Genomic DNA, 26270 nt, shown 5'->3' on the forward strand with positions numbered 1-26270 from the left:
AAGAAAGAAAATATGTTATGGGGACATGTGTCTGGAAACGCTTACTTTCCATGTTAGAGCTCATTTTATTACTTCTCTTCAAATCATATTAATCATGGAATGGAAACACACAGCAACAGAACGTACCAGCGTGACTTCAAACACTTTGTTACAAGAAATGTTCAAAATGTCCTCCGTTAGCGAGGATACATGCATCCACCATCCGTCGCATGGAATCCCTGATGCGCTGATGCAGCCCTGGAGAATGGCGTATTGTATCACAGCCGTCCACAATACGAGCACGAAGAGTCTCTACATTTGGTACCGGGGTTGCGTAGACAAGAGCTTTCAAATGTCCCCATAAATGAAATTCAAGAGGGTTGAGGTCACGAGAGCGTGGAGGCCATGGAATTGGTCCGCCTCTACCAATCCATCAGTCACCGAATCTGTTGTTGAGCAGCGTACAAATACTTCAACTCAAATGTGCAGAAGCTCCATCGTGCATGAACCACATGTTGTGTCGTACTTGTAAAGGCACATGTTCTAGCAGCACAGGTAGAGTATCCCGCATGAAATCATGATAACGTGCTCCATTGAGCGTAGGTGGAAGAACATGGGGCCCAATCAAGACATCACCAACAATACCTGCCCCAACGTTCACAGAAAATCTGTGTTGATGACGTGATTGCACAATTGCGTGTGGATTCTCGTCAGCCCACACATATTGATTGTGAAAATTTACAATTTGATCACGCTGGAATGAAGCCTCATCCGTAAAGAGAACATTTGCACTGAAATGAGGATTGACACATTGTTAGATGAACCATTCGCAGAAGTGTACCCGTGGAGGCCAATCAGCTGCTGATAGTGCCTGCACATGCTGTACATGGTACGGAAACAACTGGTTCTCCCGTAGCACTCTCCATACAGTGACGTGGTCAACGTTACCTTGTACAGCAGCAACTTCTCTGACGCTGACATTAGGGTTATAGTCAACTGCACGAAGAATTGCCTCGTCCATTGCAGGTGTCCTCGTTGTTCTATGTCTTCCCCAGTCGCAAGTCATAGGCTGGAATGTTCCGTGCTCCCTAAGACACTGATCAATTGCTTCGAACATCTTCCTGTCGGGACACCATTCTGGAAATCTGTCTCGATACAAACGTACCGCGCCACGGCTATTGCCCCGTGCTAATCCATACATCAAATGGGCATCTGCCAACTCCGCATTTGTAAACATTGCACTGACTGCAAAACCACGTTCGTGATGAACACTACCCTGTTGATGCTACGTACTGATGTGCTTGATGCTAGTACTGTAGAGCAATGAGTCTCATGTCAACACAAGCACCGAAGTCAATATTACCTTCCTTCAATTGGGCCAACTGGTGCTGAACTGAAGAAGTACAGTACATACTGACAAAACTAAAATGAGCCCTAACATGGAAATTAAGCGTTTCCGGACACATGTCCACATAACATCTTTTCTTTATTTGTGTGTGAGGAATGTTTCCTGAAAGTTTGGCCATACCTTTTTGTAACACCCTGTATAGTGGAGTTATTTTCAATTCATCAAGTGAGTACTTATTTGTAGTTTTTAAGTGAGCTGTTATGTGAAAAAGCTCAACAGCTGTCTGTCACATTAAAAAGCCTTTTCAAAGTGTAACACGCTGTCAATATGTATTTGACAATGTCGATTTCATTGCCTCCAGTATCACTGTCTGGAACACTTTTCACAGCACGAGGTGTATCAAATTCATCACCTCAGCCTCGCCTCTCCCAAAATCTGAAGAGGCTTAAATGCTTAAATTGTTTCACTCTGCAACAGAAGTATGTCATCTAGGTGTTTTAGAACTTCAGATATTTCAACACTAGGTCAAGAAATGGATTCCAGGAGATTAATGTTCTAGACTTGAACACTATCTGTACCATTTCTTCAGATCATTCAGCCATATTCCTTCTTTGTGACTTATTCACTGATGTGTGAGTTATTTTTAGAGAACATATTTTACACATTTTTTAAACCTAAAATCATGTGAGGGCAACTAACTTCCGTGTCCAACTCCTGTGAGGACTTAAAATGGTTCTCTCTGAGCAGTAATTTTAGTATAGCCCACAGTCCATCTTGCTTTACTGTGCCTAAGGCCTTGACAAGTCTGTAAAAGCCATACAGTATGGATAGCTTTGAACTCTGTACTTCTCTTGCATTAGTTTTGCACTGAAAATTATGCAGGGCATGGTATCATGTAGTCATGAAATACATTCAAACATCCATCAGTGATTAGCAAAAGCTATTTTGCAAACTCAGCTTTAGGTAAGAATACTAATTACAGAAACTTGTTAGAAAGACCACTACATTTCATATGTTATATTTTGTTGTGTTTCTTAAGTTAATTTTTGAGAACTTCCAGCACATTCTCCTTCATTCACAATACATGAAATTGTAAAAAATATGCAGAATCAATAAAAACAAAGGATGCCAAAATGACAACTATCTGATGACATAATAATTATTTAAAACAATAATAATTTCACTCCAAATGACATGATTACATACCTTTCTTTACATTTTCTGCTGCTATCTGTAGTCTGAAAAGACGAAACTGTAGGTTCTTTTTATCAATTTTCCACCCCATAACATGATAAAGTTGCAGCTGAAGCTGAAATCCTTGATTCGGCATTGTTACATTTCTCTTACTTTTCACTCTGAAACAACACAAATGAGTTAATCATAACTAAATCACAGTTTTCACATAAGTAATTCCAAGTGAAAACATTTAATCACTTGAGCATATTTATTGAGTTTTGAAGCTTTACACATTCACTCACTAAACATATATAGTAAGAAACACTGATTTCAACATAGCTTTATAAATGATATTAGTGAAACTCACAACATGTGGATGATTAGTATCAGTATGTATTGCCAATACTAACACTGCATCAAAATTTATGAAATTACATAAAATATTTTACTGTAAAAATGCTCATGAACAAGACATTTTGAATCACGAACAAATATTCCACTGATGTTCTGTAGGAATTTTGTTATTACGCATGCAGCAATTACATGTCCATTTATTATATTACTTCAAAGTAATGAGAAAAATGGAGAGAATCTGAAAATCCTGAGAAACTGAAATAGTGGTACACCTACAGCTATATGACTACCCTGTAACCCAAACTTACATCTTGGTACAGGGTTCAAAAAATCACTTTCAGATTATTTCTCAACCATTCAATTTTCAAATAGCAAGTGAGGAAAAATGAATACCAAAATCTTTCCGTTTGAACTCCGATTTCTGTTATTTTATGACAGTGGGCATTTCTCCTTATGTAGGTGAGAATCCACAAAATATTTTTGCATTTGAAGGATAAAGTTGGTGATTGAAATTTCATGCAAAGGTCTTGCTGCAACAAAAAACATCTTTGTTTTATTGATTGCCATCTGAACTCTTGTATCATACCATAACACACTCTCCTCTATTTTGTGACAAACCAAAATGAGCTGTCCTTATTTGAACTTTTTCATTGTCCTCCATCAATCCTATCTGGTAAGGATCCCAAATTGGGTATCAGTCAATATTCTGGAAGAAGACAGACAAGTACAGTGTTCATCAAAATATCCACGGGTATGCTGCCGGTCTATAGTGTCCAACGGGCACAATATTTCGGCGATCAAACATGTCGCCATCATCAGGTGAACTGACGGACTGAGCTCCTGTGAACGTGCCGGCACGGAGATCCGTACGCTATGGCTGCTCAGTTCCCTAAAGCAACAGCTGAGGGCTGACCACAGCCAACGTGCCTCACTGTCTTCATTTGTTTGCGAACTGCTGTACGATGGTGGAGAAAACGGCCGCAGGAGGGCGGTGTGTGTGTGTGTGTGTGTGTGTGTGTGTGTGTGTGTGTGTGTGTGTGCCCGTGCATGTGGGGAGGGGGGGGGGGCTGCATGAGTGTTGTGCGGAGCCTGAGGGGGAGTGGGGGTAGTTTACATCATTTGTTTCATAAATATTTAGTTCAGACACATTACTGTTAGACACCAATATTAATAATCCACACAACACTAATTTGAATTAGCTTCAGGAATTCACAACAAAATATCAACATTTTCATTATCAAGTTCCACAATCACATTATAAAAGCTAAATAGCTTGTTATTATTTCCAGTTGGGTACTTACATTTCAAATGCATCATCATAGGAGAGGCAGTACTTCTTCATCATATAAGCGATCACTACTGCTGGGCTTCGAGACATTCCAAAGTAGCTATAACAGAACAAAAACCTGTTTGTTATTGTTGGGATAGGGAGCTCTCAATGAATTTTAAAAATCTGATGTAGTTCATTGGATGAACTACAATGCCTATATAGTCTCTCTCTCTCACTCTGTGTCTCTCTCTGTCTCTCTCTCTCTGTCTGCCTCCCCCCACCAGTGTGTGTTTTCAGTCTATTAGCTCTGAGGGAGCACTTAATTTCTATCTCGTTGGTTGGTTGACTGAAGTAAGAGACTAAACAGCGAAGGAGCATTCATCTGGAGATAGTGATATCCAACAGGAACGTGCTCGGATGAGGCATGTATGTAGGAATCGTGAAAGCAAGACACCAAAGGCAATACTGGTGACTGAGCTGGAAACCGATTTATGGAGAAGTAAAAGTATATAGGTCTGATAGGTTCGTAGGTTAGAGTAAACAAGTGGTCTCCCAAGACTCAGCCATGGTGAGAGAAACTCCACCTGCATCCAGCCCCCACCAACCCAACAAAGGGTGAAGACTGGTACAGAGTAAAGAATGCCTCCTCATCAAGAGATATAAAACAGTAAAATCGAAAAGGCTAAAAATAAAATGAGCATCCATTGAACCACCAATAATAAAACACGATGAGACAGATAGTTAAGGGTTCATGTGCATGTCCCTTGGGGCTCTGCATGCAAATTGGGAAGGCACTTACAGTGTCCCACTCCCAGATTCATCACAGACAAAGCATTAAAGAAGAGGATAGCACCCACTAATCAACAGAGTTCTACTCCAAACATGTCAAAAAAGGATGTGGCAGGAAAAGGACACAAATCACCTAAATGCAACTAAAACAGAAAATGGAGGGACTGCTGAAGCAGCAGCCAAAGGAGGTAGGATCATGTGGCCCACCTTGACACACCACGTAGCATGAGAGACCTCCAAATCCAATCACCCTGTCTCCGCCCTGAAGGCAGTTTAAAAAACTGTATCTGAGAATAAAAATAACTGTCAGGGACAAAACAGAGAAACTGTTCATGTGTGTGTGTGTCATCTGCCAACAAGGGAGGCAAAGAAGATCATTCTTAGCTTGGAGAGCCAGAAGGAGGGATGATTCCACCATGATATGAGCAAGTGTCAATAAGGCTCCACAACCACAATGTTGGGGTTGCTCATTACATACAATGAAACTATTTGACAAGCAGGTATGACCGATGCAGAGGTGAAATACAACGATGGATTCTTTATGGGATGAACGGAAGGAAGAGTGCCACAAAGCAGTAGTCTCCTTGATAGTGCAGAATTTATTAGAGGGTGCAGTAGCCCACCAGTTGTTGTTCCATCTCGAGATGAGCAGAGGCCTTAACTGCACCTGCAAATCTGCACCGGGGAGTGTAAAAGTGAATAACGGGAGGGGGAGGGAGGAGGAGTAATCGCTTCTCTAGTCACCCAGCCAGTTCATTCCCTGGGATGCCCATGACTTGGGATGCAGAAAAAGGCAATACGATTAAGTTCAAGGAGGTCAGGGATAGTATATGTCACCACAGTGTGATACCTCACTGAGAAACCAAGGAAATTCAGATCCTAAGTAAAATTGCTAAGCGAGTCAAAAGCTTCTATCCAGTCAGTTGTTGATGAGTCCGGTGTGGCATTAAAAGATGACAAAAGGAAGTTGAAGTTTTAAATTTCATGTTTAAGAAATCATTTAAGCAGGACTGTACAAATATACCATTGTTTGAGTGTCACACAGACTCTCATATGGAGGACACAGCAGTAGGCAATCCTACTGTTGAGGAGCAACTGAAAGAGTTGAAAACGAATTAGTTGTGAGGTCCAGGTAGAATCCGAATTCAGTTTCACAGAGAGTACTCTTCAGCACTGACCCCTTAGCTTGCATTTATCATGAATCTCTCACCTACCAGAAAGTCCCAGGGTAAAGAACGGACCTGCAAAATTACTAACTGATATCCTTAACATCAGTTTGCTTTAGAATTCATGAACACATTCTTAGTTCCTATATAATAAATGTTCTTGAGATGGAAAAGATTCTGTCCACAAATCAGCATGGATTTAGAAAGCATGGCTCAATCAAAACACAGCTTGCTCTTTTCTTGTACAATATGCTGCGAACCATGGATAACCGACAACAGATATATTTCATATTCCTCGATTTCCAGACAGTGTTTGACACGGTGCCAAACTTCAAACTGTTAACAAAGGTATGAGCATACTGAATAGGTTTCCTGATAAGTGAGTGGCCTGACGACTTCTTAAGTAATAGCACCCAGTACATTGTCCATGAAAGCGAGTGTTCATGAGAGACAAGGGTATCATCAGGCGCGCCTCACAGAAGTGAGATAGTACCGCTCTTATTCTCTATGTACATACACTAGTAAACCCAGCAATGCTTTGCAATTGCTAAATAGGTATGGGAATTGTACGTTCGTCCTGAACTATTCCTCCCCCTCTCTCAGTCCATGACCTCTTCCCACCTCGTTTCACCCATCTCCTCTCCTCCTCTCTCACGGTCCATCTCCTCTCCCTCCCCCCAATCTCTCTCATCTCCTCCTCACCCCTCTCTCTCTGTCCATTATTTCTTCCTCCTCCTCTTTGTCCATCTCCTCTTCCCCTCTCTACCTGATCTAGAAACTTGTTTGTTGTTGTTTGCAAACGAGATCTCGATTGGGAAAGGAAGTCACTTCATATGAATGGGTAAATCGGTTGGGATCATTAACCTCTTGATCTAGAACAATGTGCGAAACTTGTGGTCCAGAATTCGGACCAACTGTGATGATCACAAGCCTGGCCCACGACATCAGTTATGTCAAATGCAAACCTGATGGGCCCAGCCTGTGGTATGATGGTCGCAACTTGTGATGTGACCTCCTACACACAACAGAGATCACACTTTTGATAGTTCTTATTATCACTTTGTATCACATCCAGTTACATGTTATTCTCGGTTACCTTCGCACATATAAATATATGTTGTTAAATCTTAGGGACGTATCCCCATAAAACATAAACGTTGTGAGGAGAACAGAGACTTATTTTGATACTTCTGCTACCAACAGTGACATCAAACATCCTGTATGACAAAAATGCAGGTAGATTAGTTATTGAGGATGAACCACTGATGAAGATCAACTGCCAGAACCTTGGATTTGAAAGAAATCAAAAAGAGTCAAACAATCCAGAACTATAGAATGACTCCAGGCATGAAACAGGCAATCTTACATCAGGTAGGAGCAAATAAAAGTGAATAAGATATATTCAATATAGTATTTGATAACATGATCTGAGAGAATACTGTAACTGAGACTAACCGGTATGAAGAACAAATACGAACCAATCCAAACAGAGTATGAAGAAGCATCAACAATTGCTTTCCTATGAATTGTAATGAAGTTAAAAGATATTTAGTATTGTCCATAATACTGGTGCAGGTGAAAAAGAGAACAATAATTTAACCGAACTGGTCAAAGATGGCTGTTACAGAAACGCCCATATTTAGAAAAACAATGGTGCTAAATATCTACAAATTACAATATGGCACTTTGCAAATAATGATCTGCTTGCCAATACAGACAAATTGAGCAAAATAAGACCTGTGACCAGGTATCTGAATCAAGACTTTAAAGAAGTGTAAAAAATTAAACACGACATTACTATCGATGATCATTCATGAAATTTAAGGGACGCGTATCTTACAAACAATTCAATACATCAAATATGGGACGATTCCTCCGAAAGTGCTGTCAAAGAGCTATTGTAGTCAGTGTTACACAGAGGACACACTTTATATCTAGATAATTGGTACTTTTCATCAAAATTACTTATGACACTATCACGCAATTATAGAACAAATATCACTGTAACAGTATGTGTGTATAGAAAGAATGTGCCAAAATATTTCTGAAAAGTTAAATTAAAGAGAAGGAATACAGAATGATGAGCTGCAATCGAATATTCGTAAAATGGAAAGATAACCAAGATGTTCATTTTACGATGACAAAAATGAAACAGTCGATATGATTACACAAGGAACCAATCGTACTTTGAAACTCAGTTGTGTTATTGAGTACCACAAGGGAATGATTGGGACTAATCAGCAAGACCAAATACTAGCATGCTTCCCAATCATCAGAAAATATGAGGGGGGGGGGGGGGGGGGGGGGGTACCCAAAAGAAACCAAACTAATTTTTTGGTGGGCAGAACTTTTGTAGTACTTTGTTTTGCCACTAGGAGTGAATACAGCAAACATTACAGAGTCAATAAGCCATTGCTGAAGGAGGTCAGGAATAGTTTCAGCAGAATTTATAGACACCTGTTTTGTCTGACCGTCGTTTTTGCAATGGCTGATTTTTGTGAACAGCGTGCAGTGGTGAAATTCAGAGTTTTGCCCAGACAAAAGAACAGAAATGCTTGAAATGTTAAAAATGGCATAAAAGGACTATGCTATGGTAAAAACTCAAGTGTTTGAGTGGTTTTCCCATTTCAAAAATGGTGAGATATCAACTGATGACAAATCTCATTCTTGTCATCTTTCCACAGCCTGAACACATAAATATATTGAAAACACTTACCCAATCATCAACAAATATCAACAACGCACCACTGAAGAAATTGTGGAGCTGTTGGGAGTGACTTGAAATTCAGTGCAATGAACTGTGACACAACATTTGGGAATGAAAAGGGTGGCTGTCAAATTTGTGCCATAACTGCTGAACAAAAACAAGGTTGTGTGGAAGCATGCTGTGCTTTGAAAGAAGAGTCCCAAAATGATCCAAACTTTTTCCAAAGTTATCACAGATGATGAAACTTGGTGATATGCTTATGATCCTGAATCAAAGCAACCATCAAACCAGTGGAAGACTTCAAGTTCACCTTGCCCCAAGAAAGCTTCTCAGATTAAATCAGACAGTATATATATATATATATATATATATATATATATATATATATATATAAATGGTGAGTTGTTTTTTCGATGTGGGAAGAGTCGTCCATTCAGATTTTGTTCCACAGAATCAGACAACTAACCAGGCGTTCTACTTGGAAATTTTGAAAATATTCCTCAACAGTGTGTGGCAGAAACAGTCTGATTTGTGGTTGTCAGGTGACTAGTTTTTCCATCAGGCCAATGCCCCTGCTCACACAGCCCTGTCTATAAGACAATTCTTGACCAAAAATAGTATGACCCCTGTTCCTTGCACCCACACTCATGTGATATATCCCTATGCGACCTCCCCCCCCCCCTCCCCCAGAATGAAAAGACACATGAGAGGAAAGCATTTTGCTGATGATGGTGAGGCGGAGAAAAAAATGACGGACCCATTATCAATCATCACAAAATGTGAATTTAAACAATGTTTTGAAAAACAGAATAAAAGATTAGACAGCTGTATTAGTGCAAATGTAGAGTACTTTGAAGTGGATTGAAGGTTAGTGCTTAAAATATGAATAAATAAGTTAAAAAAAAAAGTTCCGTTTCTTTTGAGAACCCCCCTCATATACGAAAGGACATCAAAAAATTCTCTTTTATCGATTTGTACATTTTGTGCAACAAAATAAGTAATGGGAAAAAACAGTTACGTTGATTATAGGATTGAAATAGTCCTATCATTACTGAAGAATATACCTAAACCAGATTATAAAGGATGAGGATGAATATATTGCAGTCAGGCAGTGGGCCCATTTTCCTTAGCATATTGACCCAATAGCATGAGAATCAAAGCCATCAAGACTATAAAGTTTGCGCAAAAAATAAAAATGTAGTGAAACAACATCGGATTGCAACAGATGCTAAGTTCCATTACATGTACCCATATGTTTCAAATGATAACACACCCTTGAAGATAATTGATTTGTGTTGTTGCTTATTGTAAGAGTGCTAATTATGTGAATTGTGGATGTATTCAGGAACTGGAGATAAATAGTATTGATTTATATTACACTGTATTGTTTGATGATACATCTTTTGTGGTACTTCTAACACAATTATTGAATGAGGTTGTAATTACCTATCAAATATTTCAAAAAAAATTAAACCAGTTACACATGTACTTATACACTCCGTAAGTCGTGCACAATTGGTAAAATGTTGGACCAAATTGCCAAACTGGGAAATGGCTCAAAGGCCGGGTGATCGTGTTTACATTTTGGACCAGGCTACTGAAACGTAAATCATAGGTTAAGGGGTTAATATAAGGCATACAGACACACCTCTCCAGCTGCTGAATCTGTGAGGATAGTAACTTCAGTGACTGTATTCTCATAGTTTTAATCTGTGAACCAGTACAATTTCAAAGTTTCGGACGATTAAGATACCATAGTACAGTAGTAGTCTGATCATAATTCAGTAAGTCATAAATACAACAGTCCTCTGACATCTTAAAACTGACTGCAATGAAGAAAACAAAACAGCACATTGTTGTTTATACAGTTTTTGTTTAAAATATATGTAGAAGAAACAATTTGTATAATGATTTAAAGCCCTTATACATAAGTTAAAACTGACTGTGATAAAGAAAACGATACCACACATTGCCACAGCTTGTCATCATTGTTGATACAGCACAACTCAGACAAAACTTCTAGTTGGTATGATGAATGTCAGCTTGCTCCAAATGTAGGAAAAGGTGTGTTAACACAGATGAATAGGAAAAACAATCCCACAAAATACAAATAAAACATTAGTAGGGTGCCACTTTACACAGTCATGCTGATTAAATATCTAGGTGTAAAGTTGCAAAGCTATATGAAATGCAACAAGCACGAAAGGACGGCAGTACAAAGGGCAAGTGGTTGACTCCAATTTATTGAGAGAATTTAAGGAAAGTGTGGTTCATCTGTAGAGGAGACCACATATAGAACACTACTGTAACTAATTCTTGAGTACTGCTCATGTGTTCAGGATCCCCACTAGCTCACATTGAAAGACGATATCAAAGCAATTCAGAGGTGGGCTGCTAGATTTGTTAACGGTAGGTTCGATCATCTTTCAAGAATTACAGAGATGCTTAGTGAACTCAAGTGGGAATCCCTGGAGGGAAGAGGATATTCATTTCGAAGAAACCTACTGAGAAAGTTTAGGAAACCACCATTTGAAGTTGACCGCAGAATGATTCTATTGCTGCCAATATACATTTTGCACAGGGACTATGAAGATAAGAGAAACCATGGCTCATATGGATGCATACAGACAGCTGTTTTTCCCTCGCTCTATTTGTGAATGGAACAGGAAAGGACATGACTAGCAGTGGTACAAGGTACCTTCCACAAGGTGGTGCATTGGAATGTGGAGTAATGTATTTACCTAATTATAAGATGAGATGAAATATTGAAGTCTGTGTTTCCCACTTGCTTAAGCACAGCACTCTGGAGCTGTTGGAGGGGGAACAGAGCTACCAGTGAGCCGTGGTGCGCCTTTTCTGGTACGCCACCTCTTTGCCGTGACACTATCTATTACCCCGCTGTACTAGGATCTTTGCCCCTGTTGTGATCTTGTGGGTGTTTGGCACTCAGGGCAGTTGGTTGGACTCGCTAAGAGGCACAAGGACATGCCTCCATGGACGAAAGAGGAAAACATGCCTGCTCAGCCAGCAGTGGCACAGTGGGTCTACTTCATAAGGCAGTCACGAGTTTGTTGTGGACCTGCCCGATGTCAACTCCCGGCACTGTTCATCGCATTGCTTTGGTGCCTGTTTTCTCGGAGAGACACAGCCATGGAGACCATCTCGAACAACGCTCTCCATCGAAGGTGTAAGTGATTTTGGTGGCTTCATTTTATTGAATGATTTGCGTTGCAGTGAGTGTACTTGTTGCTGGGTTGCCCTAATGTACGTGTTGTTGAAGTAAGAGCAGCGGGCAGAGTGTGTAACTGCATGGAGACCAGCAGTTACTATTTCTTTTAAAAATCCACTGGTTGGATTACTATTAGGAAGCTGATTAGCTCAGAGGTGTGTGTGTGTGTGTGTGTGTGTGTGTGTGTGTGTGTGTGTGTGTGTGTGTGTGTGTGTGTGTGTGTGTTATATTTTGGTTTTTTGGGACAATACCCAGAAGTTTATGTATTGTCTGTATCAGATTTTCAGTGTATTTTGATTGCCATCAAATTGACGTCCCTCGTATTTTGCTGTAAAATTTGAGTCACTTCTACTGAAAGCACTTACTCAGCTATTAGTAAGGACTCATATTCTGTAAAGCTAGTCATTTGTACGTAGTTCCTTCATATACGTACATTTACATGAAAGCACTCACTCAGTTATTAGTAAAGGCTCGTATTCTGTAAAAGGCAATCATTTGTACATAGAATTTTATATGCATGCATTTATTTGAATGCACTCACTCAGTTATAGTAAAAGAGCAATTGGTTCTTCATTTATTTGTTGTTTATTGATCTCTTAACTTATATTAATTGATGTTTGGTTGGTGTTTGCCGTGTCTTCTGTGGTCTGTTTGTTTTCCAGTTTTCTGCGAGTTGGGGTATGTGGGAGCGGCGCCACGTTCCGCTTCTTTGCACAGAAGCTGTGACATGCCGTCTAATGGGAAGTGTCTCCCGGTTGGGCCCCGGGGTTTAGGTGTTGTTTTGGACGGCTGGTCTGCTGCTTCTGGCATTTTAAGTTAAGTCACCTTTTGCCCAGGGCAGCCTGGCATCACTGCCCATTTGGTAAACATTTAACATATTTCATGTATATTAAAAAATTATATTAGTTTTTTATTTGCTTGATAATGAATTGCACCAAATTGTAACTTGTTGTGCTGCTTGTGTTATTTGGGTTCTTAACGAACTGGTGTGTGTTTCATATATCACTTTCATAGTGCAAATTATTGCTCTTTTAAATAAATTGTCTGTGCCTCATTTCTTTAAATCACTTACTGATTGTAATTTATTGTTCCTTTAAGTATTGAAATCTCTGTGGCTCATCTCTTTAAGTCAGTTTTTGTAATAGTGATTTGCTGCCTTGCTTGAGAAGCAAGGTATCTGTGATATTTTGGTATTGTCTTAAAGATGGCCACATGTTGATTTTCTCTTAGCTAGTTTATAAATATTGTCTTTGAATAAATTGTTAATTTATTGATTTGGCGGTTGTTGTGTTTAAGGAGTCACATTATAGGGCCGTAACAAAGCGCGCTGCTCTCCATTGGATCTTCTCTATCTCTTCTATCAACCCTATCTGGTACGGATCCCACACTGCTAAGCAGTATTCAAGCAGTGGGCGAACCAGCGTACTGTAACCTACTTCCTTAGTTTTCGGATTGCATTTCCTTAGGATTCTTCCAATGAATCTCAGTCTGGCATCTGCTTTACCGACGATCAACTTTATATGATCATTCCATTTTAAATCACTCCTAATGCGTACTCCCAGATAATTTAGGGAATTAACTGCTATTTTGTAGCTAAATGATAAGGGATCTATCTTTCTATGTATTTGCAGCACATTACACTTGTCTACATTGAGATTCAATTGCCATTCACTGCACCATGCGTCAATTCGCTGCAGATCCTCCTGCATTTCAGTACAATTTTCCATTGTTACAACCTCTCGATAAACCACAGCATCATCTGCAAAAAGCCTCAGTCAACATCCAATGTCATCCACAAGGTCATTTATGTATATTGTGAATAGCAACGGTCCTATGACACTCCCCTGTGGCACACCTGAAATCACTCTTACTTCGGAAGACTTCTCTCCATTGAGAATGACATGCTGCGTTCTGTTATCTAGGAACTCTTCAATCCAATCACACAATCGGTCTGATAGTCCATATGCTCTTACTTTGTTCATTAAACGACTGTGGGGAACTGTATCAAACACCTTGCGGAAGTCAAAACACGGCATCTACCTGTGAGCCCGTGTCTATGGCCCTCTGAGTCTCGTGGACGAACAGCGCGAGCTGGGTTTCACACGCTAAGTGTATCCCTCATCCCGTCTTTCTCAGTCACAACCAGGCTGACAGAGAACTACAAGAGTGCAAGGATGGGAGTAGTAAGTGGGCAGCAAATCATATCATGTTGCCAACCATGGGAATCTATACTGCATACTTTAGCTATTTAGGAACATCTGTTTGTTTAAACTGCACTTTGCCTGAATTCACTTGTGGTCAGAATTGAATTGACTTTAAAACTGAAAAAAAAAAAAAAAAAAAATACTCAACAATAGTATTCATTTTTGCAGAAGATGGTAAAAGTCAGGATGGGGGTCAGTGGTATGCTTAGGTATTTTTCGCTGCAATGTTGTTAATGCTCACCATGACATATGATGGGAACGAAAGGTGATGTGTGTCAGCTGCTAGTTCTATGCACCCAATGAGAGAGGGGCAGGCAGTTTCGGAGCAACAAACATTGTAACAACCTCATGCCAGCACAGAAGCTAAATTTGATGCGCATTCAGATAAAAACAGCTGCGTTCTCATGTCCCACGTTAACTACAACTTCACCAATAGTAACATGTTTGGAAGAAACAAACAAATATTTGTGATAACGAAGATGTAAATTTCACTGCTATGCTATTAGGATGATGATGATGATTAAAAATAGCGATACCACAGACAATAGGATTAGTAAGTGAAAAATGTAGAAACAAAAATCGTCCGCAAGTTACTGTAACCCATTTCTTTTCATTTATTTTATTCTTCCTTGTATTACCAAAATGTAGACAAACAATAAATGGCTTAAATTTAAAATAGGTATAATGTCAACTTTTTAAGCAGATACTTTATGTCAATAAAACAGTTGATAATTTTGATTCGTCAGAATATGTTTTTCTCTGGAAGCCTTTTGGAAAGAAAGGGGTCATTTTATAACCAGGGTCGTCTTATACTTGGGTAAATACAGTATGGTTGTGGATGTAGATGTAGACGAATAGCCTAGAGACTGCTCACTGAGTTACTACATATTAAAATGCGGTCAAGGGAGGCCTGTTTAACAAAAATGAGGGCTCTGTTAATGGCCATCAGCTCGAACATAAAAACACTACATGTTTCCAGCAATGAATGGTGTTGTTGAATGGCAGAAGTAACAGCATAACCCACTCTATCCATGGTTTTCGAGCCATCAGTGTGAAAGATGGTAGCACTCTGATACTCCTGACAAAGTGAAAGAAACAGACACTGAAAGGTCAATATGGCAACTGAGACTTTAGATCCTTGAAACAGATGGGTCCTAATTCATGGCCTAAGTACCAACCACGGGAGGGGAACATGAGAAGCGTATTCAAAGGTTAGGCAGAGGTGCTGCAAGACACATTCCAAGTGGTAATCCCATTGAAGTGTTGAAGTGTGGGTGTTGGGGTGGGGGGGGGGGGGGGGGGGGTTGCCCCACACACGCAAAAAGATGATGATTTGTTGGATGATCAGAAAATTGTCAAATGGAGATTGCATAAATGACCACAGGTTTGTACCATCAGAACTGAAGAAGGAAGATCCCTGCTTCGGCAACGAGACTGTCTACAGAACTATTCCGGAAGGTGCCAGTGTTTCAGTCGAAGTTCACGATGATGGACTGGGTCTAAATTTCGAAGCTGAAGTTGCCAACGGGCCATACATCTGGCAATCATAGTCTAAGTGGGGCTGGAGAATAGTGTGGTCCGCACCCAAGAGATGTTGGCAAGGTAGCAGACAGTGTTAGCCTCTTGCTTGTAGCTAGTTTTCAGTTGACAAACATGGGGCAGTCAAATCATCATCTTGTCAAGGAGCAGCCCCCCCCCCCCCCCCATATATATATATATATACCAAAGCTTCAGAGTGAGAGCTGTATCAAATGCAGAAGTCACTGACATACACTGCCATGTTGACCAGAGGCCCAGTAGAGGTCATTAGCCCACTGATGGTGATGAAGTGTGAGACACTCAAAATGAGCCCTGCAGGATGCCGTTCTCTTGGACCTGTGCAGAGCTGAGTGAAGTACTAACTCTAACCCATAACAACCAGCAGGATAAAAACTGAAGAATAAAAACTGATAAGGAGCCTCAAAAGCTCCAGTCATGGAAGTTAAGTAAATTAAGATGGTGCTGGTGGAGCTGTATGCCTCACATAGGTCAAAACTGAGTGCAATGAGGTGTTGGCGTTGGTGTTTAGAAAAAGCCTGTCAGACTGCTGTTTCCAACCAAACTGGATGGTCAGTTGTGGATCATCTCTCCTGGAAAGCACACTGACAGGGGGACAAAAGGACACGAGATGTGTGGACCCAGTATTAACGGTAGGTTACAACCCTTTCAAGCCTTTGCAGAGCGCATTGATGAGTCTTCAGCCATTAACTGCCAACAGATGAGGGATTTTGTACAGCTTAAGGATCGGAATGATGGTACTATGTCACTATTGATACAAGAAGACACCATCGAGCAAAATACAGTTGAACATCATGGAGACATGGAGCTGTTGAGTAACAGTCAGATGTTTACCATCTGACTGTAAATGAAATCGGGGCCTGGGAACATATCATGACACAAGGCAAGAAGCTGATGCAATTCTTAGTCGGTGAGGGATTTATTACACAATTCAGCATGCTGAGAGGCGATGGAGAGGGGGATGTCCGCAGTTTGTTGCTTATGCATTTGGTAGGCAGCTGTACAAGAAGAGGATGCGGACACTGTCATGAAGTGGGTTGCAAGTTGTTCAGCGCAAGCTGATGTGTCAGTACAGAGACCATATAAAAGGAAGAGACCCAGTACAGCTGTGGATCTTTGGCGATCCACAAGAGGCATACATTCCCAGGAGACATAGCACTCCCAGCATTCCTCCTTACTTTGTTTAATTAGATAGAGAGCCTGAGCATAGTCTCTTTAAAATGAAGGATGTCACTTTAAACACTGCAGGGTTCTTTGTCAATACTGAACAACTATTGCAATGTATTCGGTTGGTTGATTTGAGGGAGGGGACTAAAGAGTGTGGTGATCGATCCCATTGGATTAGGGAAGGATGGGGAAGGAAGTCGGCCAAGCTCTTTCAAAAGACCACTCTGGCATTTGCCTGAAGAGATTTAGGGAAATTCCGGAAAACCTAAATCAAGATGGCTGGACATGGGTTTGAACTGACATCCTCCCAAACGCAAGTTCAGTGGGCTAACCACTGCGCCATCTCGCTCAGTGTCTCTGATCTACCATGGCACCAACTTGCAATGGTGGGGACCTATAGAAAGGGAAAGCAGTTCAAGCAGTGTGGGCGATCGTGTCAGATTGTCTTGCACAACCTCAACAATGCAGACTGACCGAGGGGATGACAGTAACAGGAGAAGCATACAGCTGACAGCTGGCTCTGTGAAGCAGCCAATGTGGTAGTCGGCCCATGTGGTGGTAGCAAGAAAGCAACAAGATCACTGGAAAGTGATCCACATCACCAAGATTGTCACATAGTGACCAATGCAATGAAGCCACGAGATTGGGAGAAAAGATTGTTAGAGCAATAGCAGAGGCAGCAATGAAGTGGATTGGAGTACAATCATTGAGAGGCAGAAGATCACAGTTGGTACGAAGCTGGTCAAGAAGAAGGCCCCAACCATATGAAGTGGAAAACCACCCCCAACAGGTGGTGGTGTGCACTGAAGACCACAAGTAGGAGAAATGGTGGGGAAAGCTTTGGATTAAGGTGGGCAACTCAATGTAAATACGTGGCCTGGCTGGAGATAGGTAAACATTGCAATTGCAAATGGTGAGCACTGAGGTCATTTACACCTGCACCACTGAAGCTTCCAATGTGGCACAAAGGGGAATACACTCACTATCATCATCTACAGGAACCATCATACAGATCACTCCAGACGCCTTCTCAGGGTCAGGACAGTTCCAAAAGAATGCACAATAACCAAAAAGCACTGAGAAATGGTCATCAATGAAGCATGTTTCTTGTAGATCAACACAAATTGCAGAAGAGTAGGAAATAAGGTGCTGCAGTTCCAGCAGGTGATAGTAATATCAGCAACAGTTCCACTGAGTTATCACGTTATGGGTGTCAGGTTATGCATGAAGGGACCAGAAGGACCAGTCACACCCCAGGATCACTGCCTGTGATTGATGGCGATAGAAAGACATCAGTGAGCATTGGTTCAGAATCCAATGGTTTTTGGGGATCAGGTGCCTTCAGGGTCACTTAAATAGCCTTGTCCTCCTCCTCCCCTGAGAGTTTTGCTAGGGCCTATCCGCAATGAGTGTGGGGACAGATGAAAAGCAGGCATCCTATGAACCCTCAGGTAGCACTTCCTCCAGCTATTTGCTGGTGTCAGGCCTCTGCTCTGTTGGTTTTCAGGGAGACGGGCCCGGAGAGGAAGCCCCGTCATCAGCAGGTGCCAGAGGAGGAAGCTACTCCTCCAGCCAGGTGCACCACGTGTTTCTTGAAGATCATGCTGCAGGAACCACAAGAGATGACAGAACTGGACATGGATGTGTTTTGATGGGTGCACGACAGCAACGTCTTTAGCTCCACAAGAGGGGAGGATGGTAGGTGAACTGATTTGGGAAAAAAATAAAATAGTTGGAGTGATAGCTGTGACTTTTGCATAATTGGTCATAATCAACAAGATGCGAGCATTCATATTTTTTTGTGCCTCAATATATGATGGGGTCAATAGATTTATATTCTTGTATTTTCTTTTTTTTTCCCTCGAAGACTCAGAAAACTGGTGAACATGGAGGACAGTGTTCGGTGCAACTGACACATGAAGGTGGTTGTTCACAAGAATTACCTTTGTGGAGTGATCATTCACAGTTGCTGAATTTTGAGTCCACCCTGCAGTGGCATGACATACAACCAAAGTGTAAGCATCGAAAGCACCTCACGAGTGATCGGACATAAGGTTTCACTTCACACCTTTACACCATGACTAACTTTTTCCATGAAGAAATTCCATTCAAAGGCTGAGATAAAGGCTCCTGTTCCTGTTCGCTTATCCTAGAACCTTTTCAGATGTGCCCGATAAAATGTATGCCTCACCACTTAAGATTGGCCCATAGCTCTGCACCTGCTTGGGGCATAAGGTCCTTGTGGAAGATAATCCCTTAGACAATATTCAAAGTTTTGTGGGGGACAATGGTCACTTGTATGTCACCCAGACATTGATATGCCAGAACAACGGAAGACTGCGACACAGAGGAGGCTCTAATCAAGAGTGATCCATTGCGCATTGTCCTCAGTGACTCTCACTTCAACAAATTTATCTTCAATATGCACCATAAAAATTAATGGCTTTGTTGTAGTAAAAGTATCCCCACCAGTTCCAGTACACACTAAGTATTGGATACATTCTATTGCTTCCAGATGTCTGGTTTGCCCCTCTTCCTTAAGGGTACCCAGAGTAGGAAAAGTAGAAGGGTTACATCTACTGAATTTCTATGCCTGTCTGATGAGACGGCCACATAAGAACAGCCATTGTTTTGGTGTAATTTAATGTTTCATATACAAAACATCTGCCTTATGCCAGCTACTCTGCTCAAGGGTTCTCCCCACAGGAGTCATCCAGCCACAGCAAGGGTCATCTGGCATAATAGCCACTGCCGCAGTAGGAAGGGAACCCACTTCTTGGCATGTGTGGGGAGCTACCAGCTCATGCAGTGTGATGTCAGTGTTGTCAGGATGCTCAACTGAATGGGTACATAACAAAACCACTACTTCACACTGGCTGCACCATTGGCTTGAAAGTGCAAATCAGAGCACGCGCAGTAGGTGCCGTTTACAGAGTTCTTCCCCAGTCCGTCCACACTATAGAAAAAAAATTTGGAAAATGAAGGTCAACCCAGAATGGGGCCAAAAATTACTTCATCCAAAAGATGATATAAAGTAAATGAATAAATATTCCAAGAAAGGAAAGCCAAACCTAGGGAATAGTGACGTTGACATCAAAGGCTGTTACCATTAGAAAAAGAGTACAGGAAGGAAGGATAGTCAACAAATGACAGACTGCACCACAGGGAAGGAAACAGGTGCTGCAATAGTTTGAGGGCCTTTGCTTATCACACACATACTCACAAAAGAGTCATGAGCCACCTGTGGGAAATTTCACCCTGGTGTATGTGCCTGTCAACAACTAAACTATACAATAAGTGGTTACTGTTACTCCATCCATCATTGTATCCCACCCAGGACTTTCCAGTATTGTATTTATATAATTATGAATTGTTTTAAGTCATACCATACCTAACATAAATTTACATAGCTATATCAGTGGACATGGCTGTCGTGATCTAGTGAGTAGAACACTAGACTCGGGCACTGGAGATCTCAGGTTCAATCCTGGATACGGGCAGGGATTTTCCCTCATTCCAGTCCCTCCAGAATGGCCTCAGGTTCGCTCAACCTACTGTCAAAATGAGTACTGGGGATACTTTCAGGGGATAAAAGGCAGCCAGGGAGAGGCGCCTGCCACCCATCTCCTGCCCAGTGTTGTGGCAAATAGAAAGGCTGCTCTCTACCTGAGTCAGGCCAATAGTCCAGTCGCAGACTTGCACCACAAACTTTCTACCTCATCGGTGTACACACACTAATTGTTATGCCTACAGTTTTTTTTTTTTTTTTTTTTTTTTTTTTTTTACAGCAATCTGGCAATTTTTTAAGCAACCTTGACCTTATGACTTATCTCAGAGGAAAGATTAAGGAAAGGCAAACCTACTTTCTACCATTTGTAGACTTAGAGAAAGCGTTTGACAATGTTGACTGGAATACTCTCTTTCAAATTCTAAAGGTGGCAGGGGTAAAATACAGGGAGCGAAAGGCTATTTATAATTTGTACAGAAACCAGATGGCAGTTATAAGAGTTGAGGGTTATGAAAGGGAAGCAGTAGTTGAGAAGGGAGTGAGACAGGGTTGTAGCCTATCCCCGATGTTATTCAATCTGTACATTGGGCAAGCAATAAAGGAAACAAAAGAAAAGTTCAGAGTAGGTATTAAAATCCATGGAGAAGAAATAAAAACTTTGAGGTTCGCCGATGACATTGCAATTCTGTCAGAGACAGCAAAGGACTTGGAAGAGCAGTTGAACGGAATGGACAGTGTCTTGAAAGGAGGATATAAGATGAACATCAACAAAAGCAAAATGAGGATAATGGAATGTAGTCGAATTAACTCGGGTGATGCTCAGGCAATTAGATTAGGAAATGAGACACTTAAAGTAGTAAAGGAGTTTTGCTATTTGGGGAGCAAAATAACTGATGATGGTGGTGGTAGAGAGGATATAAAATGTAGACTGGCAATGGCAAGGAAAGCATTTCTGAAGAAGAGAAATTTGTTAACATCAAGTATAGATTTAAGTGTCAGGAAGTCGTTTCCGAAAGTATTTGTATGGAGTGTAGCCATGTATGGAAGTGAAACATGGACGATAAATAGTTTGGACAAGAAGAGAATAGAAGCTTTCGAAATGTGGTGCTACAGAAGAATGCTGAAGATTAGATGGGTAGATCACATAACTAATGAGGAGGAATTGAATAGAATTGGGGAGAAGAGGAGTTTGTGGCACAACTTGACGAGAAGAACGGACCGGTTGGTAGGACATGTTCTCGGGCATCAAGGGATCACAAATTTAGCATTGGAAGGCAGCGTGGAGGGTAAAAATCGTAGAGGGAGACCAAGAGATGAATACACTAAGCAGATTCAGAAGGACGTAGGTTGCAGTAAGGACTGGGAGATGATGAAGCTTGCACAGGATAGAGTAGCATGGAGAGCTGCATCAAACCAGTCTCAGGACTGAAGACCACAACAACAACAACAACAACAGTCCTTCACGGTTCTCTAGATCAGTGTTTCCTGGTCCACTTGTAATTCTCACTCTTTTCTTCTTAAAAAAAAACCTTGTATATACATAGCCTTGCGTTTCTTGTTATTACTTACACTGAGACACGGGGGGACAAGGATGGAGCCTCCATGTGTGCTTTCTCCAAGTAGAGGGTGTCTGCATCCCCTGGAAAGATTGCAATTTAAAGCAACACCCACTTCTTCCACATCTGGAAAACGAAGTGAAATGAGAGAGAGAAATGGCACTTGTCACTGCCAACCTTGATCACTGAATGCATAAAAGTCAAAGGAATCACCAAAAATAAATAAGTAAAACTGTCAAAACTTTGCCACACACATGAATGGGATATACTGTGCATGCTAGAAACGCACCAAGGCAAAGGTGAAGTAAAACCACACATAGGGGGAATGCATTAAAGTATAGAAACTTTACACCCTAAATATGGTAGTGCAATCTCCACAAAACCTGATACTGCCATAGCATCAATGAACAAAACTGAATGCAACAACACTGACCTATTAATAACTGAATGCAGCACATTCACCTCAGTGTCTATACACAAGATCTTTGGAGAGAGGCTCAAGCCTGACATTACTACAGAATTTCTATAACAGAAAAACACACAGGAAGCTTGTTTTGTTGGCTGGATTGGAGAGAGAGGGACCGAACTACAGGGTCATCAGCCCTTTTTTTCACATTCAAACAGGTTGCAGAGTAAAAGCATTCCCCAAACAAGTCTGAGAAGTAAAAATGGCGGAAAACTAACTTGGAAACATGCTGAAAGAGAAAATGAAAGAGGTAAGAAAAAAGGGGAGAATAAGTATCAAAAGGAAAAACACGGGAGAAGGTATTAAAAGAGCATAGCACATAGCCTGGGCTGGCTGAACACAAGAAGAAAAACGAATGAGCCAGCCACTCTGCAAAACACTAAAATCTCCAGCATAAAAGACAAGGCCAGAGGAACACAGAGGGAAAAGACTAATACCAATGTGAACAAACTGCACAGAGAGAGTGAGGAAGAGTTAAAATGGAGATAGGGCAGAGGTCTGGGAGAGAAGGCCAGATGCCTATCATTAGATTGTGTGATAAAAACCCCGCCTCATGAATAAAATGTAAAACTATATCAGCTATTGAGGCATTGTCTCCCAACACATTAGGCAGTATGACAGGAAGGTTAAAAATCCACTGCAGAGTGGCTAAAGTTGGGCAGTCCAACAAGATGTGGACGACAGACAATTGGGAACCATACCAACACTGAGGCAGGTTCTTGCAACAGCAGAGGCGACCACGAGTCAGCTTAGTATGGCCATTGCAGAGCTGGCATAGGACAACTGAGTCCCTGCGAGTGGCTTGCACAGATTAGCACCACACATTCGTCTGCATGACAAAAGGTAGTTTATTTGGTGCATTGAGAGTGCGCCATTCACCATCCCAGATCCCGAAAACATTACAGTATAAGACCGATTGGCGATAAGTCTCCGGTGGGCTGATCTCCAGAGTTGGTTTACTGGTAGCTTGTTTAGCCAGCCTGTCAGCAAGTTCACTGCCCAGGATCTAAACATGTCCTGGGCTCCAAATGAAGGCCACTGAATGTACACTGTTTCCGAGGGCATAAAGAGGCTCCTGGATAGTTATTACATAAGTATGGAGAGGGAAGAACTGGTCGAGAGCTTGTAGGCTGCTTAAGAAGTCACTACAGATGACGAAGAACTCACCTGCGCAGGAGCGAATATGCTAAACAGCTCATGTGATGGCTACCAATCTGCAGTGAAAACACTGCAGCCATCTGGCAAGGAGTGCTGTTCAGTATGTCCAATGTGAGCATAAGCAAAGCCAACATGACAGTCGACCATTGAGCCATCAGAGAAGACTATTTTTGAGCCCCAGAACTCGTTGAGAATAGAGAAAAATTGCTGGTGGGAGGCCTCAGGTGGAAGTGAGCATTTTGGGCCTTGGGATAGGTCCACACAATGCTATGGCCGAGGCATGGACCATGCAGGCATATGTCAATGACCTTCTGCTACTGTCATGCCGGAAATTGGCAAATGGACCTTGGTCCCAGAGAGCCGCCATAAATTGGCCCACATGACAGAGGAAGGGGTGGAACTGTTAAAAGAACTAGTGAATGAAATCCAGCTAGCTTTTTTTTTATCCCAAAGAACGTGACAAGATCTGCATTTCCGGAATCAAGGTTTCCCGAACAGCAATGCAAAAAGCAGGTGTAATGTGTAACAGGTGTCGTAACTCAGCCAGGTGGGAGAAAAAAACCACTGCAATTCCACTGGAGGATGACACTGGCTGTCGTCTGAGAAGGCAGGAAGGGACCAAGGAGGTAGCTTTTGCCTCAGGGTCACCTGCCACCACCAGTCGGGTGCTGATATCCAGGACCACTGCGTTTGAAGCATTGGCAGGATCTATGTCCTTGGGAGATGCTAGAATCTCCACTTTCCTCGGATGTGGAACTGTTAAGGAGTGGTGGCATGGGGGTCACTGGAGTTCCAAGTTTCTTACCAATCTTCTTCTTGGACTGTCTGCCCCCTTACTGCTCTTTCTGGGTTTGCCTGGAGGGCTTCTCGGACGTAGCTTCAGGTACAGATGAAGACCATGAAGCCCTTCGACCAGCAGCTTGTGGATCCTTCAGCCACTGGCTGGTCCACTTTTGCACAGGGGGAGACTTCGGAATAGAGTCCCAAGGGATATGAGCCAGAGGATCTGTTCCTTCTCCAGATGGGGTGAGGGGACCGATGTCCCTGGCATTTGGGAGGGGTATTGCTCTCAAAGTATGTGCTTTGGGAGCAACAGAAGAAGAGGTGCCCCCAAACCACCAAGGGAGCAGATGTATTCAGGCACCCTGGAGGGGCCACTGTACGAGGCAGAGACGTGGGGACTACTGTTGCCAGTGCGGGTGACAATGTAGCAGCAGCACATGAAGATGTCAAGCGAATGGGGTGCAACAGTTCATATATCCGTTTAGCCTCCAGGTAGGAGAGGGGTTGGGAGAGGGGGAGGGGGAGAAGGGTGGGTGGGGAGAGGGGGGAGGGGAGAAGGGTGGGTGGGGAGAGGGGGGAGGGGAGAAGGGTGGGTGGGGAGAGGGGGGAGGGGAGAAGGGTCGTTGGGGAGAGGGGGAATGGGAGGGGGGGGAGAGCGGGGTGGGAGAGCGGAGAGGGGGTGGGGAGAGGAAGAGAAGGACAGGGGGGAGAGCGACAGGGGGGAGAGCGGCAGGGGGGAGAGCGGCAGGGGGGAGAGCGACAGGGGGGAGAGCGGCAGGGGGGAGAGCGACAGGGGGGAGAGCGACAGGGGGGAGAGGGAGAGGGGGTGGGGGAGGGAGAGGGGGTGGGGGAGGGAGAGGGGGGTGGGGGAGGGAGAGGGGGGTGGGGGAGGGAGAGGGGGGTGGGGAGGGAGAGGGGGTGGGGGAGGGAGAGGGGGGTGGGTGAGGGAGAGGGGGGTGGGGGAGGGAGAGGGGGGTGGGGGAGGGAGAGGGAGGGAGAGGGATAGGGGGAGGCAGAGGGATAGGGGGAGGTAGAGGGATAGGTAGAGGGCGAGGGGGAGGGCGAGGAATAGGGGGAGGGATAGGGCGAGGGAGAGGGGGGAGGGAGAGGGGGAGGGAGAGGGGGGAGGGAGAGGGGGAGGGAGAGGGGGGAGGGAGAGGGGGAGGGAGAGGGGGAGGGAGAGGGGGAGGGAGAGGGGGGAGGGAGAGGGGGAGGGAGAGGGGTGAGGGAGAGGGGGAGGGAGAGGGGGGAGGGAGAGGGGGAGGGAGAGGGGGAGGTAGAGCGGGAGGGAGAGGGGGAGGGAGAGGGGGGAGAGGGGGAGGGGGAGGGGGAGGGAGAGGGGGAGGGAGTAGTGGGGCAGGGTGTAGTGGGGCAGGGTGTAGTGGGTCAGGGAGGAGGGGGGAGGGAGTAGTGGGGCAGGGTGTAGTGGGTCAGGGAGGAGGGGGGAGGGAGGAGTGGGGGAGGGAGAAGTGGCGGATGGAGGAGTGTGGGAGGGGGAGAGGCAGATGGGGAGGGGGAGTGGCAGATGGGGAGGGGGAGTGGCAGATGGGGAGAGGGAGTGGCAGATGGGGAGGGGGAGTGGCAGATGGGGAGGGGGGAGGCAGATGGGGAGGGGCAGAGGGGGAGGGGCAGAGGGGGAGGGGCAGAGGGGGAGGGGCAGAGGGGGAGGGGCAGAGGGGGAGGGGCAGAGGGGGAGGGGCAGAGGGGGAGGGGCAGAGGGGGAGGGGCAGAGGGGGAGGGGCAGAGGGGGAGAGGCAGAGGGGGAGAGGCAGAGGGAGGAGGCAGAGGGGGAGAGGCAGAGGGAGAGAGGGGGAGGGGGAGAGGCAGAGGGAGAGAGGGGGAGGGGGAGAGGC

At 43.4% G+C, this 26270-nt stretch overlaps 1 protein-coding gene across 1 annotated transcript in view; it reads right to left on the minus strand.

Moving 5' to 3' along the window:
* LOC126184613 (dual specificity protein phosphatase MPK-4) overlaps positions 1–26270 on the minus strand; it is a 125016-nt gene that overhangs the window by 44116 nt on the left and 54630 nt on the right. The window contains exons 5-6 of the mRNA XM_049927068.1: positions 4159–4245; positions 2534–2682 (exon numbers count right to left, since the gene is read on the minus strand). Of these exons, the coding sequence (XP_049783025.1) occupies positions 2534–2682; positions 4159–4245 (236 nt within the window). The remainder of the gene's footprint in view (positions 1–2533; positions 2683–4158; positions 4246–26270) is intronic.

Source organism: Schistocerca cancellata, chromosome 4 (genome assembly GCF_023864275.1).
Source record: "Schistocerca cancellata isolate TAMUIC-IGC-003103 chromosome 4, iqSchCanc2.1, whole genome shotgun sequence".
NCBI classification, from domain to species: Eukaryota; Metazoa; Arthropoda; class Insecta; order Orthoptera; family Acrididae; genus Schistocerca; species Schistocerca cancellata.